Source organism: Palaemon carinicauda, chromosome 14, assembly GCF_036898095.1.
Source record: "Palaemon carinicauda isolate YSFRI2023 chromosome 14, ASM3689809v2, whole genome shotgun sequence".
NCBI classification, from domain to species: Eukaryota; Metazoa; Arthropoda; class Malacostraca; order Decapoda; family Palaemonidae; genus Palaemon; species Palaemon carinicauda.
The window spans coordinates 124,180,710-124,200,941 of NC_090738.1; the positions used below are offsets into that span (position 1 = coordinate 124,180,710).

Sequence of the window (20,232 nt, forward strand, 5' to 3'; positions counted from 1 at the left end):
AGTAACATTACTAATTCTCCAAGAAGTGCTAAAAGCATCTCTTCATGCTAGCTTGCGCAAAATAATCAATAACTTTGGAGCTAAGAAATCTGCAGTCTTTATAAGAAATAAAAGAAAAATACCATTTGGGTCTACACTTCCATAAGCATCAACATTCATTAAGAGAGCTTCAATTTCACAAGATCAAAAAGCTAAACTAATTAGTTTAGCCGCAGGAAAACAAGAATGAGGAAGATTAAGTTTTTCACTACTCTGCTTACTGTCAAACACACCAGCTAAAATGGTTGCCTTTTCCTTTGGACACTAAGTGACAGAGCCATCTGGTTTAAGTAAAGGAGGAACTGTTGCATCTACACCGAAGAATGCAGATTTAGAAGTAAAATGCCATTGAACCAGAGAACCATGGATGTACACTTGCTAAGGTTGAATTGATAGGATTAGATTGTAGTGCCTGAAAAACTGGGTATACTGTACATACAAAGGCTATAGGAGAGAAATGAGTCTCTTATGAAATACTACAATAAATTAAAATCTCAACATGAAACTAAATAATAAAAAATCAATTAAAACAGCACAGTATTACCACATAGCTCAAAAGAGTCAAGACCGCTAAATCCTTCTGTAGTACTCTTCTTGTTAGGATTCAAAATGCCCGAGTTTATTTTCAGATCATTCGTAAATGTATCCACAGCAGCTAATAATCTCTCTGATTTTTTTATTTTTAGCGGAATGCTTTTTAGAATTAACTTTGACTGACTCTACTTCCTGTACCTTTAAAATTGAATTTGTTGATTCGGACGTCGTACGTGAGTTGTGAGACGAGACTCCAGAAGCAACCAAACCAGAAACCGATGAGGAAGATGAACAAGTGCTCTTGCCATCTTCAAGAAGGTGAGAAAACTTATTTGCTTTGAGGCCATCGCTGTTAATGAAAAATCGAATCAAATTTTTAAAATGTAGCATATTGTTATAACATGCAAGTTATTTAATATACAGTACTGTAGTACATTTATACTGAAAAGATAAAATCCAATAAAGATAAAGGTATTTGTTTACAAGACCATGCTCTCCATTTACTTGCAAATTGTGCAATCCTGCAGCTCTCCTCTTCTTTTACAGTAATTAGGAGGTTCTTTAAATGCTGGGAAAGCAAAATATGGCAAGATATGTTGAGCAAGGGGAGAGGGGGGAGTTATAAAAAATCTAGCTCGGTTTCCTCATTAAACGACCTAGAGGTAACATAAACATACTCAACTAAAAAGAAGTTCGTGATGCCAGCGTACATTTGATAAATATTCTAAATATATACTAAATAAAAAATGGATCAATTACTCAGAAGTTTCCATAAAATATGCAATTTACAAATAGTGAAACTTTTGAGTAATCACTAAATTTTTTATTTAGTTTGACTATAGTTGACATGTCAGTTCCAGGTCATTTAGTGAGGAAACCAGGCTAGTTTTTTTTTTTTTTTATAACCCTTCCCGCCCCTTCCTCAACATATCTTGCCCTCTTTTGCTTTCCCAGCATTTAAAGTACCTCCTAATTACTATACAAGAAGAGGAGAGCGGCAGGACTGCATAACTTGAGAGTAAATGGAGAGCGTGGTCTTGTAAACAAATACCAAGATAATGTATTCCCAATATTCATAATGTTAATTGGGACAAAATTAAATAGAGGCCCTTAAAGCTGAATAACACATCCAATAATTTTTCTCCTAATCTTATGTAATCCTCTGAATATCTATCATCAATACATTGAAGTGGCACTAAAACATACCTGATGAGGAATTTAGAGCTCATCATGCGCTCGGAAACAGTTTTCCGAATCGACTCTTGCGCTCGAACAACATGGTCCCTTACACATATTATTTCATCTATCATAGCAAAATCAATCGATTGCATCAAAAACTGCTTTATACCACCACAGTGGTTGACATGATCCAAGGCCTCCTGGGGGAAATTCTCAGCTACATACTGTCTTAGGCGTTCTTCATTTATTGACATTGGACCTTCGAATTTCAGCCACTCATAAACAAACCTAAAATGAGATTTTTCTTGAACTTCAAGTAAAATATAATCACTAGTAATAGTAATATCAATAATGTGCAACAATTCTTAGGAACAAGACAAAATTCCACTGATTTCACAAGGAACTTTCTCTAACAAGTGGCAGTAAATAATAAAAAAAAAAAAAAAAATAAGTAAAAAAAATACTTTTCATAGATTAGTAAATATGCATTTTCATAACAAATGGTCCACGTAATTAGACCTTAAGAGTTGTCTTGTTAAAATTTCTCATATACATTTTACTCATATATTCAAAAGTGACAAAAAAAGCCATTAACTATAGGAACACCATTGCTATATAATTAATATACTATATAACAAAATGAGCAAAACTACCCCCCAAAAAAATACAAATATGTTAAGGGTGATGATTATAGAAGTGGAAGTAGAAGATAGAGAAAAACTAATGCCAAAAAAAAAAAAAAAAAAAAAAATGAGTATTGAAGATCTGATTGAAATAAAAGCAGCCCAAGTTCATTCAGAGAAGTAATGGAAAGAAGAGACAGAAGGGCCCCCAAACAGTTCACTATGATAGGTGCAGTATAATTTTTCTCTGTACAAACTACATTTCTTGCAGCCTAGGAAAGTATGAAGCCTAATAATTCATGAAACATATCAATCCTAAAAATATATCTACCGTCAACTACATCATCACACTTTGACCCAAAAAAGACTAAGAGACTCTTTAGCTATGGTAAGCAACTCTTCTAGGAGGACACTCCAATATCAAACCATTGTTCTCTAGTCTCGGGAAGTGCCATAGCCTCTATACCATGGTCTTCCACTGTCTTGGGTTAGAGTTCTCTTGCTTGAGGGGACACTCCAGCACACTATTCTATCTTGTTTCTCTTCCTCTTGTTTTGTTAAAGTTTTTATAGTTATATAAATACTTATTTTAATGTTGTTACCGTTCTTAAAATATTTTGTTTTCCCTTGTTTCCTTTCCTCACTGGGCTATTTTCCCTGTTGGGGCCCCTGGGCTTATAGCATCTTGCTTTTTCCAACTAGGGTTGTAGCTTAGCAAATAATAATAATAATAATAATAATAATAATATTCTTTAGAGATTCTCCTCTGTTCTCATACACCTAACAACACTAAGATTACTAAACAATTCTTCCTCACCCAAGGGGTTAACTACTGCACTGTAATTGTTCATTGGGTACTTTCCTCTTGATAAGGAGCTCTTGCTTAGCTATGGTAAGCAGCTCTTCTAGGAGAAAGACACTTAAAAAAAACCATTGTTCTCTAGTCTTGGGTAGTGCTATAGCCTCTGTACCATGGTCTTCCACTATCTTGGGTTAGAGTTCTCTTGCTTGAGGGTACACTCGGGCACACTATTCTCTCTAATTTCCCTAATTGTTAAAGTTTTTATCCTTCATTTAGGAAATATTTATTCTAATGTTTTTACTGTTCTTAAAATATGTTATTTTCCTTAGTAAAATAAATTTTTGAATATACTTACCCGATGATCATGTAGCTGCAACTCTGTTGCTCGACAGAAAAAACCTACGGTCGGGATACGCCAGCGATCGCTATACAGGTGGGGGTGTACAACAACAGCGCCATCTGTCGAGTAGGTACTCAGGTACTTCTTGTCAACAAGAACCAATTTTCTCCTCGGTCCACTGGGTCTCTATGGGGAGGAAGGGAGGGTCCTTAAATTCATGATCATCGGGTAAGTATATTCAAAAATTTATTTCACTAAGGAAAATAACATTTTTCAATATTAATCTTACCCGATGATCATGTAGCTGATTCACACCCAGGGGGGTGGGTGGAGACCAGCATACATGTTAACATAAGAAGCTAAGTATCCCGTATTTCATTTTAGCAGTTATTCAAAATAACAAACATAAAATAAATAAGTACCTGGTAAGGAAGACGACTTGAACAATTACTCTGCCTTTTTAAGTACGTCTTCCTTACTGAGCCTCGCGATCCTCATAGGATGCTGAGCGACTCCTAGGAGCTGAAGTATGAAGGGTTGCAACCCATACTAAAGGTCCTCATCAAAACCTCTAATCTAGGCGCTTCTCAAGAAATGATTTTGACCACCCGCCAAATCAAGTAGGATGCGAAAGGCTTCTTAGCCTTCCGGACAACCCAAAAATATTTCAAGAGAAAGATTAAAAAGGTTCTGGAATTAGGGAATTGTAGTGGTGGAGCCCCCACCACTACTGCACTCGTTGCTACGAATGGTCCCAGAGTGTAGCAGTTCTCGTAAAGAGACTGGACATTCTTAAGATAAAAGACGCGAACACTGATTTGCTTTTCCAATAGGTTGCGTCGAATATACTTTGCAGAGATCTATTTTGTTCAAAGGGCACGGAAGTTGTGACAGCTCTAACTTCGTGTGTCCTTACCTTCAGCCAAGCTTGGTCTTCCTCATTCAGAAGGGAATGAGCTTCTCGTATTAACAGTCTGATAAAATAGGGTAAAGAATTCTCTGACATAGGCAAAGATGGATTCTTAACTGAACACCATAAAGCTTCAGACGGGCCTCTTAAAGGTTTTTAAAATAGAACTTAAGAGCTCTTACAGGACATAATACTCTTTCTAGTTCATTTCCAACCATACGATAAGTTTGGAATATCGAACGATATTGGTCAAGGCCGAGAAGGCAGCTCGTGTTTGGCTAGAAAACCAAGTTGTAGAACATGTAGCCGTTTCGGATGAGAATCCGATGTTCCTGCTGAAGGCATGAATCTCACTGACTCTTTTAGCTGTGGTTAAGCATATCAGGAAAAGAGTCTTAAAGGTGAGATCTTTCAGGGAGGCTGATTGAAGTGGTTCGAACCTGTCTGACATAAGGAATCTTAGAACCACGTCTAAATTCCAACCAGGTGTAACCAAACGACGCTCCTTCGTGGTCTCAAAAGACTTAAGGAGGTCCTGTAGATCTTTATTGCTGGAAAGATCTAAGCCTCTGTGACGGAAGACTGATGCCAACATGCTTCTGTAACCCTTGATAGTGGGAGCTGAAAGAGATCGTTCTTTCCTCAGATATAAGAGGAAGTCAGCTATTTGAGTTACAGAGGTACTGGTCGAGGATACGGATACTGACTTGCACCAGTTTCGGAAGATTTCCCACTTCGATTGGTAGACTCTAAGGGTGGATGTTCTCCTTGCTCTAGCAATCGCTCTGGTTGCCTCCTTCGAAAAACCTCTAGTTCTCGAGAGTCTTTCGATAGTCTGAAGGCAGTCAGACGAAGAGCGTGGAGGCCTTGGAGTACCTTCTTTACGCGTGGCAGACGTAGCAGGTCCACCCTTAGGGGAAGTGTTCTGGGAACGTCTACTAGCCATCGAAGTACCTCGGTGAGTTATTCTCTCGCGGGCCAGAGGGAAGCAACTAGCGTCAACTTTGTCCCTTCTTGAGAGGCGAACTTCTGCAGTACCTTGTTGACAATCTAGAACGGAGGGAATGCATATAGATCTAGATGTGACCAATCTAGAAGAAAGGCATCTATATGAACTACTGCTGGGTCCGGGATAGGTGAGCAAAGTATTGGGAGCCTCTTGGTCATCGAGGTTGCGAAGAGATCTATGGTTGGCTGGCCCCAGGTGGCCCAAAGTCTCTTGCATACATCCTTGTGGAAGGTCCAATATGTTGGAATTATTAGTCCCTTCCTACTGAGACAATCTGCTATGACATTCAAGTTGCCTTGGATGAACCTCGTTACTAGTGAAAAGTCTAGACCTGTTGAACAGGAGAGGAGGTCTCTTGCGAACTCGTACCATATCACAGAGTAGGTCCCTCCTTGCTTGGAGATGTACGTCAAAGCAGGGTGTTGTCCGTGTTCACCTCCACCACTTTGCCTTGAAGGAGAGACCTGAAGCTTTCCCAGGTCAGACGTACTGCCAGTAGCTTCTTGCAGTTGAAATGCATCGTCCTTTGACTCGAGTTCCATAATCCCGAGCATTCCCTACCGCCTAATGTCGCACCCCAGCCTACGTCCGATGCGTCCGAGAAGAGAACGTGGTTGGGAGTCTGAACAGTCAGGGGAAGACCCTTTCAAAGGTTGATAAAGTCCTTTCACCAAGTCAGACCAGACTTTATCTTTCCGGAAACCGGGATCGAGACCGCTTCTAGCGTCTTGTCCTTTTCCAGTGAAAAGCTAGATGATACAGAAGAGGACGGAGGTGTAGTCTTCCAAGTGACACAAATTGAACCACGGATGACAGTGTCCTAACCAGACTCATCCACAGCCTGACAGGGCAGTGTTCCTTCTTCAGCATCTTCTGGATGGATAACAGGGCTGGGGGTTGATCGTCTTGTTCAGCAATGTCCTCATCAGAGGGTTCCTCATCCGAAACTGATGAGGAAACGGCAACGGAGTGGGCAACGTCTGACTCGCTGAATCCGGTCGCCCTGGTGGATGCGTGACGGAGCCGGACACAAGATCATGGTACTGCTGCACAGTCTGTGAACTGTCAACCATGGGGACGCGAGGAAGAACAGTGTCAACCCGAAACTGTCTAGACTGTCTGGGTTGTGCAGTCAACCCCCTACCGGGTTGCTGAGGTTGCCGCACTGCGTCACAACAAGTCACCTCTGCTGGTTGTTGAACGTCTTCCTAGTGACACACTGAACGTCCACAACCACCTCCGAGAGTCGCTTAACGTCAACGTGCGACTGGCAACCCACACTGGGTCGCACCAGTGGAGGAACCACCTCAACTGGCGGACGTGAGTAGGATACCTCAGCGTCAACAGGGCGTACAACCAACCGGTAGGAAGGTTGTTGGCTAGGAGGTTCTTCTCCGTAAAAAATCCTCTATCAAGGACACAAGCTTGGACTGCATGTCTTGCAACAAAGCCCATTAGGGTCTATGGGAGCAGGTGTGGCAACAGACGGGGTTAGCGACCGAAGCGGAACCATTTACCATCCCTGGAAGCCTTGTTATGCTTTAATTAAAGTCCATAGGAGGCTAAGCAGCTTAAGGCTCCTCTCCAAATGACAGAGTCCTCAAAGGAATATCAGAAGGAGGGAGAACAGCACTTTCTCCTCTACAGGAACCATGTCCGAGAAAAGCTAGGTTATCTCAGTGAGGGTCTCACTGGTGCCTAAGCAGCAGACCAGAAGGCAACGTTATGTAACTGCTTGACAGTCTGTGAACTGTCAAAAACTGAACTGTCAACCACAACAGGTGCGTGAGGACATACAGCACTGGTGCATTAGTAGCAGACCAGAAGGTAACGTCATGTAACTACTTGACAGTCTGTGAGCTGGCAACAACCAAAGCTGTGTGGGGAAGCCTCAACTCCTGACTGACTAGTCTGCTGCGGGCGAGTGGCGGTAACCACAGTGTGTTGCGGAGGCTGACACACCGTGTCAAAACACGGCAGCTTGTGGTAGCTCACGCACAGCAACGGAGTGCTCCGTGTGTCTGTGGGAGTAAGCATGCGTCTGGCAGGGTAGACTGCGCATGGGTGGAGGAGCTCTCACAACAAGAGTGTGGGAGCAGGCAGCCATGCTGGGCGCACAACCGTGGCAGGTTGTAGGCAAACGGGTGCATCGTCAACCTTCTCCGCAGTCGGAGTGTGGGAGCAGGCAACAACCAAAGCGGAGTGGTGGTGCGTGGAGGGGACTGCCGTGGGTTGCGGAAACTAACGCATCGCGTCAAAACACGGCAGCTTGACTCCACCTTCCCACTGCTGATGCAGTAGCTCACGCATGTTAACGGAGGGAGCCGCATGTCGGCTAACGTTAACATGCGTCTGGCAGGGTCGATTGCGCATCGGAGGTGGAGCTCTCCGCAGCCGGAGTGTGGGAGCAGGCAGCCTCAGCGTGAGCTGGGCGCACAACCGTGGTAGGTTGTAGGCTAACGAGAGCAGTGTAAACCTTCTCCGCACGAAACTCCTGCATAACCGCAGCTAACTGAGTCTGCATAGACTGCAGTAAAGACCACTTAGGGTCTACAAAAAAAAACGGCAACAAACGGAGCTACTGTCCGTTGTGACTGAGGGTCTAAAACAGCTGGTGCGGCAACAGACGGAGTTACTGCCTGTTGCGGTACCACCTTGCCTCTCTTGGGAGGTGTGCAGTCGTCGGATGACTGCAGCGAGTCCGAACTGACCCAGTGGCTACACCTAGGCCGTTGGACTTGCGCGGAAGGGACCGACTTGCACTTAAAAGCTGCAAGATTTGGTCCATGGTTTCTACGAGAAACCTCTTCCGCAGACGAGGAATAAATGGGCTCTCTCGTCTTTGTGTGGGTGGGGCGATCTCACGTCGGCAACGTGTGTAGATACGCCCAAAACCACGGAGGGAAAAACGTCTATTCGTCGATCAAGGCCTGTGGAACCCATAAGTCGTACGACATTACTTCTCCCCTGGGCTTGGGAGCTTGTAAGAGGTATCGGACTAGGTGAACAACTGGCACGAACAGACGAACCCTCGGACGCAACACTGTAACACTTTGCGCATATCACTTTATCACTTTTGATTTTCTGTTTGCACTTATTTCACTGAAATCGAGACTTTAACTGATTTCTACCTGAAACACGCAATCCTATCCTTCATTAAAAGGTAGTAATTGCGAAAACAGTTTTACAATGCAACAGAAAAACATAAATAAAGATAAAGAATTCAGTGGCTGGAAAAGAGACTAAACACTAGATCAAATAAACTACGTTTACAATCTCTCACCGCATAAAGCCTGGGAACAAGAATAAAACTCTAGAAACGTTTTACCTTCTTCCCCTACAGCGACTAGGGAGAAGAGTAAAAAACGAATTCAGTGGCTGGAAAAGAGACTAAACACTAGATCAAATAAACTACGTTTACAATCTCTCACCGCCTAAAGCCTGGGAACAAGAATAAAACTCTAGAAACGTTTTACCTTCTTCCTCTACAGCGACTAGGGAGAAGAGTAAAAAACGAGAACAACGTTACCCGCTTGAACGAAACGTTTATTCTCCTCTCTCTCCCTCAGTCTCTATCTCTCTCTCTCTTCTCTCTTGACTTAGCGCCTGAGAGAAGAGCCCAATTATATATCGTTAAAACATGTTATTTGCTAAAAGGAACTGAAAGGTTTCCCAAAAAAGTTCCTTTATTTAGAATTTAAACCATTTAAGCTAAGAAAGAATGAACGAAACGCTAGAATCGGTTTACTCTTACTGCAACGTGAAACACTCTCTCTCTATCGTAACGATAGAGCGCATGTTGAACGTTCTGAACGTCAACAACTGCGGAGACTAAAAAACTAAACGTTAGTTCATCTTTGAAAACAGTACGAGACTATCAAAGAAATTCTTTCATAAAACATTAAAATTAAAAAGTATTAAATTCTTAAAAGGTTAAATACGATATGACGGGCTCAATGTTAATTAACTTCGGTTCCAAGTAAGGACCGCCTACTATAGGAAAGGTCGCATATAAACAAACATAAAAATTACTTTTTTATAAGTTTATAATAAATGGAAAGTTAATCGAAGAGGCCTATCAAGGCGGAGAGATATAAAATAAATAGATCTATAACTTGTTAAGCAAAATTACCAAAAACCTAAACACACTTCCGTCTAAGGGAAGGGTCGGCCATTTAAAAGTGAAAGAGAGTCCATACTCTCTTTGTCACCATAATTAAATCTATCGAAAACGAATTCAAGTTTTGAAATGAAGATAAAACCCCTGCATAGCGAAAGCTCAAAACTGGAATAGTGTACTTCACCAAATCGTTGTGAAAACAAATCCAGTAGGAACGGCGTGTTTAGTAGGTCCTGCCATTGGCACGACAGAGGAAAAATTGGTTCTTGTTGACAAGAAGTACCTGAGTACCTACTCGACAGATGGCGCTGTTGTTGTACACCCCCACCTGTATAGCGATCGCTGGCGTATCCCGACCGTAGGTTTTTTCTGTCGAGCAACAGAGTTGCAGCTACATGATCATCGGGTAAGATTAATATTGAAAAAATAATAATACAGTAATACCTTATATTGCACAACTCAGCACCAGAAAATATGCAAACGAAAAAGATTCTCCCTAAAAATTAGAGCAGAGATCATTCTGATTAAGCTAAATATAAATTTCAATAGACAATTTTATTTCCTTACTTTCAACGATACATACAGTACTGTACAGTATCTATAATAGTGAATGCAAAAAGGAATTCTGAATTCCTGAAATTTTATTAAGATCGTAAATATAGCACACCTTTTAGTTCATATAATCATGAGATACTATAATGTAATATACAAAAGTTACTATAATCACTATCCCGTTACATAGATGACATTCTTAATTCAATGTTTTTATTCCAACCCAAAAAATACTGTGCTAAACTAAAAAAAAAAAAAAAAAACACTAATGTGAATTACAAAATCCTTCAAAATAACTCTATTTAATATCAAAATCCCAATTTATATGTACTGAGTTAAAAGTCTTTATATATATTTTTAGAATGCCAAATATTCCTTACTGAATATGGATGATTTGTATTCCCATAATAGTTGGTTATCCTAGTTTAGTTTACTAAAAAAAACAAAAGTTTTTGTTGATGAAATTTTAACTGCCAATTATCCTTTGTCAATTCTATTCTCAGCTATAATAAGGTGAAAATCAATAAATGTTTATAATTATACATACATACATATACCAAGGCACTTCCCCCAATTTTGGGGGGTAGCCGACATCAACAAAAAAACAAAAACAAAAAGGGGACCTCTACTCTCTACGTTCCTCCCAGCCTAACAATAATGTACAATTATGTATAATTATGTACAGCCTAAATTTACAATTGTAGACAATTCATGTTTGACTCTAATACTGTAGCTTTTTGATGCTAGGGAAGTTTACCTTTTTATGCAATAAGTGTATATTCACTTGTTAATCATTGTTCAGGTGTATGCAGAACAAACCTTTGATTATTATTTGTAGCTGACATTAACAGCTATAATACAAAGTACAGTTACTTAAAAACTAATAAGATTTCATGGTTGTTGTTCAGTATATATTTGTGACTGTGGATGATTACAGCTTGATTTGGTTGTAGTGTAGCAATTAACCCTTTTACCCCCCCCATAAGGTTAAATTTCGAGCACATTTTGCTATATACTTTTTTTTTAAATTGCTCTAACGGGCTTAATTTGTGTCCTAGAGAGGTAAGGTTGGTCTCAATCTTTTGGAAAATGTCTGAAGTTTCTCATAAGTTTATCAAAAATATATAAAAACATGTAATTAACAGTGTTTTGCAAGAACGTACCAGTACGTCCTTTTAGGGGTGAAAGGGTTAAATGTTGGCAATGCAGGTAACTTCCATCTAATTCTTTCTTTTTACATAATAAGAGCAATTAATTTCCTATTCATTGTATTACAGTAGTTCTAAGAATGAACTTTTCATAGCCTAGCACATAATAAAGTGTTGATAAAAAAACTTCCAAGGTTAATTCATGGTGCTTTGCCCAACTACCCTAGGCTAAATCTGTTAAGCATGACTTTCTGTAAGTTTGTCAGATTATCTATACAGTACAAGTGCAAATTCACTTCTTGGTTGACATGTAATAGTTATAACAATTAGCATTAATAGCCTAGCATTCATGTTTTAATTAGTTATGAGAAGTATTTAAATGCCTACCTTGCATTAAAGTAAATTCTTATTGATAAACAAGCCAACAGCTTTACTAGTCCATAATTATAGGTGCCAATTTAACCTATACTCAGTATATCCAGAGGGATTACCTCCACCAAATTTAGCCTAAAACAAACAAACATGAAAAAACTTACTCAAGTAAGGTTGAAATAGTGTTGTTTTCGATATTCGGTGAAGATGATGAAATCATTTTTGTTTGGAGTATCCTCTCCAACTCTTCCGGATTATCTTGCAGATGTTGAGGCAAATAAAATGGGTTATCAGGATCCAGCTGCAAAAGTATTTTGATTAAGCACAAACTTAAGCAAATCAATATATGTTCATGGCAAATTTGCTTTTCTTTTTGTATGATCCTATTATCACATATGACCGGATTCCAGTGTATTTGAGATCCCATTCATAACAGTATATTTCCTTCATGATTACATTCCACACAGCACACGTTCATTCCAAAGAGAATATAACGTCTGTACCGTTTTCTTGTGACAGAAATCCTACAGCAAGAAAACTCACTACCCATAAAAAAATGAACTAAAAAATAATTGCATCACAATATTTAAAAGTCATAAACTCAGATGAAATACAGATCCAAATGACACAAGAATAGAGATTATGAAACTTAAATGTAAGAATCAAAAGAAATACAAAATTACAACACTGCAATCAATCTGGAAAATGTAAAATACCAGCTTTCCTGTTATGCAATCTACAATATAACCTGCTAAAGGCATCCTGAGTTCAACTCTTCCCGCTTAGAGTGACATGGTAGAAATATTAAAATGAGAAAAATAGGAGAGGAGAGAGCTGAAAATCAATGTAATCAAAACAAAGCTAACAGTGGCTGGAAAGGAACCAAAGAAAAGTACAATTAGGAATAATTGTTGTGGGGATAGATGCGAGGGTGAACACTGCATCATGTACCTATTGTAAGATTGTGTCACAAGAGGTGATAAGGATGTAAAAAAAATAAACCTACACGAACCAAGCAATTTTATGATACCCATAATGTACAACAATGTGTTAGGATAGGAAATGAAGTGAGCGATTGGTTTCCGGTGAGAGTGGGACTGAGACAGGGATGTGTGATGTCACCGTGGTTGTTTAACTTTATGTTGATGGAGTGGTGAGAGAGGTGAATGCTCGAGTGCTTGGACGAGGATTGAAACTGGTAGACAAGAATGACCATGAATGGGAGGTAAATCAGTTGTTGTTTGCGGATGATACTGTACTGGTTGCAGACACGGAAGAGAAGCTTGGCCGATTAGTGACAGAACTTGGAAGGGTGTGTGAGAGAAGGAAGTTGAGAGTTAATGTGGGTAAGAGTAAGGTTATGGGATGTACGAGAAGGGAAGGTGGTGTGAGGTTGAATGTCATGTTGAATGGAGAGTAACTTGAGGAGGTGGATCAGTTTAAGTACTTGGGGTCTATTGTTGTAGCAAATGGTGGAGTGGAAGCAGATGTACGTCAGAGAGTGAATGAAAGATGCAAAGTGTTGGGGGCAGTTAAGGGAGTAGTAAAAAATGATATTTTAATTATAAAATAAATTTTTGAATATACTTACCCGGTGAATATATAATAGCTGCAACTCTGTTGCTCGACAGACAAAAAACAGTAAAAACTCGCCAGCGATCGCTATACAGGTTGCGGGTGTGCCCACCAGCGCCAACTGTCGGCCAGATACCACTCTCTCGATGTAAACAAAGACTCAATTTCTTCTCATCCCACTGCGTCTCTATTGGGGAGGAAGGGAGGGTCGTTTAATTTATATATTCACCGGGTAAGTATATTCAAAAATTTATTTTATAATTAAAATATCATTTTTAAATATTTAACTTAGCCGGTGAATATATAATATCTGATTCACACCCAGGGTGGTGGGTAGAGACCAGTTAAATATGTTTACATCGTATAAGCTAAGAGTTTTTTATTTCATTTTGACAGTTATCAATATAAGAAAACCAAAATAAATAGGTACCTGGTAAGGAAGTCGACTTAGACGATTACTCTGCCTTGTAAGTACGTCTTCCTTACGGAGCCCCGCGATCCTCTTAGGATGCTGACAGACCCCCAGGAGCTGAAGTATCAAGGGCTGCAACCCATACAACAGGACCTCATCAAACCCCTAATCTGGGCGCTCTCAAGAAATGACTTTGACCACCCGCCAAATCAACCAGGATGCGAAAGGCTTCTTAGCCTTCCGGACAACCCATAAAAACATTAAAACATTTCAAGAGACAGATTAAAAGGATATGGAATTAGGGAATTGTAGTGGTTGAGCCCTCACCCACTACTGCACTCGCTGCTACGAATGGTCCCAGTGTGTAGCAGTTCTCGTAAAGAGACTGGACACCTTTTAAGTAACATGACGCGAACACTGACTTGCTTCTCCAATAGGTTGCGTCCATGATACTTTGCAGAGATCTATTTTGCTTAAAGGCCACGGAAGTTGCTACAGCTCTAACCTCGTGCGTCTTAACCTTAAGCAAAGATCGGTCTTCCTCACTCAAGTGTGAATGAGCTTCTCTTATTAACAATCTGATAAAACATGACAAAGCATTCTTTGACATAGGCAAGGATGGTTTCTTAACCGAACACCATAACGCTTCAGATTGGCCTCGTAAAGGTTTAGTACGAGTTAAGTAGAACTTAAGAGCTCTAACAGGGCATAAGACTCTTTCTAGTTCATTGCCTACGATCTCCGATAAGCTGGGAATATCGAAAGATTTAGGCCAAGGACGAGAAGGTAGCTCATTTTTGGCTAGAAAACCAAGTTGCAGAGAACAAGTGGCCTTTTCTGACGAAAATCCGATGTTCTTGCTGAAGGCATGAATCTCACTGACTCTTTTAGCTGAGGCTAAGCATACCAGGAAAAGAGTCTTAAGAGTGAGATCTTTCAGGGAGGCTGACTGTAAAGGCTCAAACCTGTCTGACATGAGGAATCTTAGGACCACGTCTAAATTCCACCCAGGAGTAGCCAAACGACGCTCCTTATTGGTCTCGAAAGACTTAAGGAGGTCTTGCAGATCTTTATTGTTGGAAAGATCTAAGCCTCTATGCCGGAAGACCGATGCCAACATGCTTCTGTAGCCCTTGATAGTGGGAGCTGAAAGGGATCGTCCTTTTCTCAGGTATAAGAGAAAATCAGCTATTTGGGCTACAGAGGTACTGGTCGAGGATACAGAAACTGACTTGCACCAGTCTCGGAAGACTTCCCACTTCGATTGGTAGACTCTAATGGTAGAAGCTCTCCTTGCTCTAGCAATCGCACTGGCTGCCTCCTTCGAAAAGCCTCTAGCTCTCGAGAGTCTTTCGATAGTCTGAAGGCAGTCAGACGAAGAGCGTGGAGGCTTTGGTGTACCTTCTTTACGTGTGGCTGACGTAGAAGGTCTACTCTTAGAGGAAGACTTCTGGGAACGTCTACTAACCATTGCAGTACCTCGGTGAACCATTCTCTCGCGGGCCAGAGGGGAGCAACTAACGTCAACCTTGTCCCTTCGTGAGAGGCGAACTTCTGCAGTACCTTGTTGACAATCTTGAATGGTGGGAATGCGTAAAGATCCAGATGTGACCAATCTAGGAGGAAGGCATCTATATGTATTGCTGCTGGGTCCGGGACTGGAGAGCAATAGATTGGAAGCCTCTTGGTCAGCGAGGTTGCAAAGAGATCTATGGTGGGTTGACCCCAAGTCGACCAAAGTCTCTTGCACACATCCTTGTGGAGGGTCCATTCGATTGGAATTACTTGACCTTTCCGACTGACACAATCTGCTAGGACGTTCAATTCGCCCTGGATGAACCTCGTTACTAGGGAGATGCCTCGATCTTTTGACCAGATGAGCAGGTCCCTTGCGACCTCGTACAAAGTCAGTGAGTGGGTACCTCCCTGTTTGTAAATGTACGCCAAGGCCGTGGTGTTGTCCGAGTTTACCTCCACCACCTTGCCTCGAAGGAGATTCTCGAAGCTTATCAAGGCCAGATGAACCGCCAAAAGCTCTTTGCTGTTGATATGCATGCTCCTCTGACTCAAGTTCCACAGACCTGAGCATTCCCGACCGTCCAGCGTCGCGCCCCAGCCCAAGTCCGATGCGTCCGAGAAGAGAACGTGGTTGGGTATCTGAACTGCCAGGGGAAGACCCTCTCGTAGGCTGATATTGTCCTTCCACCAAGTCAGACAAGACTTTATCTTTTCGGAAATCGGGATCGAGACCGCCTCTAGCGTCTTGTCCTTTTTCCAGTGAAAAGCCAGATGGAATTGAAGAGGACGGAGGTGTAGCCTTCCTAGCGAGACAAATTGCTCCAGGGATGATAGCGTCCCTACCAGACTCATCCACAGCCTGACTGAGCAGCGTTCTTTCTTCAGCATCTTCTGGATGGAGAGCAGGGCTTGATCTATTCTGGGGGCCGACGGAAAAGCCCGAAAAACTTGACTGTGAATCTCCATCCCTAAATACAGAATAGTTTGGGATGGGACCAGCTGTGACTTTTCCAAATTGACTAGGAGTCCCAATTCCTTGGCCAGATCTAGAGTCCAATTGAGATCCTTCAGACAGCGATGACTGGAAGAGGCTCTGAGAAGCCAGTCGTCCAAGTACAGGGAGGCTCTGATCTCCGATAGCTCGAAACTGGTACCCCACATTCCTGTGAACAAACCTCAGAAACGGTTGGGAATCCGGGTGTATAGGAATGTGGAAGTATGCCTCCTGAAGGTCGAGAGAGACCATCCAGTCGCCTTCCATAAATGCTGTCAAGACAGCCTGGTAGACTTCATCGTGAAGTTTGTCTTGACAATGAACACATTGAGCGCACTTGCCTCTTACGTACTCCTGCAGTGAACATGGCTGCCAAATCATGGAGCCATCCCTGAGGGACTTGTCCCTGCAGAGAACGTGGCTGTCAGATCATTGGAGCCATCCCTGAAAGCCTTGTTTATGCATGACATAATTGTACAGCAAAACTTCAAAGGCTCGAAAACAGCTGTGAAGTTGACCTGTAAAATCTTGGAGCGTCTCCTGGCCAGGCGCCAGGGAGAGTCTACGAGATTTGAGAAGTCTATCTGGGCAGAGGCAGGAACTCCCAAGCCGAGAACTTCTCTCGTGTCATATCAGACTCTCGCTCTATAAGCCAGTTTAAAAGAAGGGAAAGCAAAGGCTGTATCCCCCAAACTCCTCCTGGTGATAAACCAGTCGCCTAGCAAACGTAAAGCTCTCTAGGAGAGCGAGAGAGCACTAGCTTATAAACAACGGCTTCGAAGTAGCTAGGCCTAGTGTAAGCTCTGACGTTTAGGCGAACGAGGAGTAGCAGTTACAAAAAGATCCGGACAAAGATCCTTAAAAATCAGCATGATTTAATTAAAGTCCATAGAGGGCTAAGCAGCTTTAGGCTCCTCTCCGTCTGACAGAGTCCTCAAGGGAATATCAGTAGGAGGGGGAACAGCAACTTCCTCATCTAAAGGAACCTTGTCCGATAATAGCTGAGTCTCAAGCAAGGGAGAGACCTACCATGGTGGCAATGCTTTACAAGCAGAGTCCACACGCACTGGTGCAATAGTAGCGGACCAGGACGCAACGTCATGTAACTGCTTGACAGTCTGTGAACTGTCAACAACAACAGGTGCGAGAGACCAGGACGCAACATCATGTAACTGCTTGACAGTCTGTGAACTGTCAACAACAACAGGTGCATGAGGACGCACAGCGTCCACTCGAGACTGCTTTGACTGCCTAGACTGAGCAGTCAAAACAACTCTAGAATGCGGAGGTTGACGCACAGCGTCAAAACAAGTCAACTCCGATTGTTAGCGAACGTCCTGAACGTCAACAGGAGCATCAGCAAGTGGCCTAACGTCCAAATGTGGCTGAAAATCCACACGAGACCGCATCGAGTGTGGTTCTAAACAACCTGACTGACGTGACTTAGCTACGCCAACGTCAACAGGACGCACAAAGGAACGTTAGGTTGGCTGAAAGCCAGGATCTCGATGAGATAAACGGCTAGGATCAACGGACTAATCGGCAGAATAGTCTTCCATAAGGGAGGCAAGCTTATTCTGCATGTCTTGCCGTACAACCCATTTAGGATCAACGGAAATGGTTGCGGTAAGAGACGAGGGTAACGTCTGTGACCGCAACACTTTGCCAACAAAAAAGACTCTCGGAGTCTGTGTTACGCTTTTGTTAGGCGGCGAGCAGTTTTCCGATGACTGCATAGGGTCAGAGCTGTCCTAATGGCTGCAACCAGGACGCTGGACCTGTCCTGAAAGGACTGACTTTCGCTTAAGGGCCTCGAAACCTTGTTTCAGGTTTCTTATGCGAAAAGCCTTCGGATGACGAGGAGAAAATTGTCTCTCTCGCCTTATGGTAGGGGAGATCTTGGTAAGATACACCCGATACCATAGAGGGAAACGTCTGTTCGCTGATCAAGGCCTCTCGAACCCATAAGTCGTACGACATTACTTCTCCCCTGGGCTTGGGAGCTTGCAAGAGGTCCCGGACTAGGTGAACGACAGGCACGAACAGACGAACCCTCGGACGCAACACTGTAACACTTTGCGCAATATCACTTTATCACTACGATTTTCTGTTTTGCACTTATTTCACTGAAATCGAAACTTTTACTGATTTCTACCTGAAGCACGCAATTCTACCCTCATCAAAAGGTAGTAAATGCGAAATCAGTCGTATAATGCAAGCACATTAATACCAGCAAAAAAACAGTAAACATCTTTTAAGATAAAAAAAATCAGTGGTTGGGGAAGAGAATAAACACTAGTTCATTCAAAACTACGTTTTCAATCTCTCACCGTACATTGCCTGGGGACGAGAATAAAACTAAAAACGTTTTATCCTTTCTCCCCGTACAGAGACTAGGGACGAGAGTAACTCGAGAACAACGTTACCCGCTTGAACGGAACGTTTTCTCTCCTCTCTCTCCCTCCATCTCTATCTCTCTCTCTCTTTCTCTCTTGATTTCGCACCTAAGAGAAGAGCCCAATTACGTTTCGTCAAAAAAACATGTTATTTGACCAAAGGAAAAAACTGAAAGGTTTTTCAATTAAAAAGTTCCTTTAAAATAGAATTTAAAACATTTAAGCTTTGAAAGAAGAATGAACAAAACGTCAGAATCGATTTACTCTTTCTGCAAAGTGAAACCGTGTTACTCTCTCTCTCTATCGTAACGATAGAGCGCAAACTGCGTAGCATAAATAAACTAAACGTTAGTTCATCTTTGAAAACAGTACGAAGACTATTCAAAGAAATTCTTTCATAAAATATTTATTAAAAATATTCATTTAAAAAGTTTTAAATCATTAGCTCTTTAAAAGCTATTTACGATTGAAAGGGCTCAACGTTGTTTAACTTCGGTTTCCAAGTTAGGACCGCCTACTCTCAGGAAAGGTCGCATATAAACAAAACATTAAAATTTATTTTTTATGTTTATTATAAATGGAAAGTTAATCGAAGAGGCCTAATAAAGGCGGTGAGATATAAAATATATAGAGGAAAATCTATAATTAATTTATAACGTGATAAGATAATTACTAAAAGCCTAAACACACTTCCGTCTAAGGGAAGGGTCGGCCATTTAAAAGTCAAAGAAAGTCCATACTCTCTTTGTCACCAAAAATTAAATCTATCCAAAACGAGTTCAAGATTTAAGATGAAGATAAAACACCTGCACTGCGAAAGCTAAAACCAAAATGAAGTACTTCACCAAATATGTTGAGAAAACTCCAGGTTCTGCAGCGAGTAAAAGTACGTCTTGTCGACACGTCGACAGAGAAGAAATTGAGTCTTTGTTTACATCGAGAGAGTGGTATCTGGCCGACAGTTGGCGCTGGTGGGCACACCCGCAACCTGTATAGCGATCGCTGGCGAGTTTTTACTGTTTTTTGTCTGTCGAGCAACAGAGTTGCAGCTATTATATATTCACCGGCTAAGTTAAATATTTAAAAATAGAGGGTTGGGAATGAATGTAAAGAGAGTTCTGTATGAGAAAGTGATTGTACCAACTGTGATGTATGGATCGGAGTTGTGGGGAATGAAAGTGACGGAGAGACAGAAATTGAATGTGTTTGAGATGAAGTGTCCAAGGAGTATGGCTGGTGTATCTCGAGTAGATAGGGTTAGGAACGAAGTAGTGAGGTCGAGAATGGGTGTAAGAAATGAGTTAGTAGCTAGAGTGGATATGAATGTGTTAAGGTGGTTTGGCCATGTTGAGAGAATGGAAAATGGCTGTCTGCTAAAGAAGGTGATGAATGCAAGAGTTGATGGGAGAAGTATAAGAGGACGGCCAAGGTTTGTGTGGATGGATGGAGTGAAGGAAGCTCTGGGTGATAGGAGGATAGATGTGAGAGAGGCAAAAGAGCGTTCTAGAAATAGGAATGAATGGCGAGCGATTGTGACGCAGTTCTGGTAGGCCTTGCTGCTTCCTCCGGTGCCTTGGATGACCAAGGAGGTAGCAGCAGTAGGGGATTCAGCATTATGAAGCTTCATATGTGGTGGATAATGTGGGAGGGTGGGCTGTGTCACCCTAACAGTACCAGCCGAACTCGGTTGAGTCCCTTGTCAGGCTGGG

The 20,232-nt window shown here is 41.8% G+C and overlaps 2 protein-coding genes across 2 annotated transcripts in view; both read right to left on the bottom strand.

Annotated features, from left to right (window-relative positions):
* Window positions 1-11,924, bottom strand: part of LOC137653740 (E3 ubiquitin-protein ligase TTC3-like) — a 43,759-nt gene extending 31,835 nt beyond the window's left edge. The window contains exons 1-3 of the mRNA XM_068387363.1: window positions 11,793-11,924; window positions 1,780-2,040; window positions 772-922 (exon numbers count right to left, since the gene is read on the bottom strand). Of these exons, the coding sequence (XP_068243464.1) occupies window positions 772-922; window positions 1,780-2,040; window positions 11,793-11,848 (468 nt within the window). The 5' untranslated portion in view covers window positions 11,849-11,924. The remainder of the gene's footprint in view (window positions 1-771; window positions 923-1,779; window positions 2,041-11,792) is intronic.
* Window positions 1-20,232, bottom strand: part of LOC137653742 (uncharacterized) — a 132,825-nt gene that overhangs the window by 43,909 nt on the left and 68,684 nt on the right. The window lies entirely within an intron of this gene.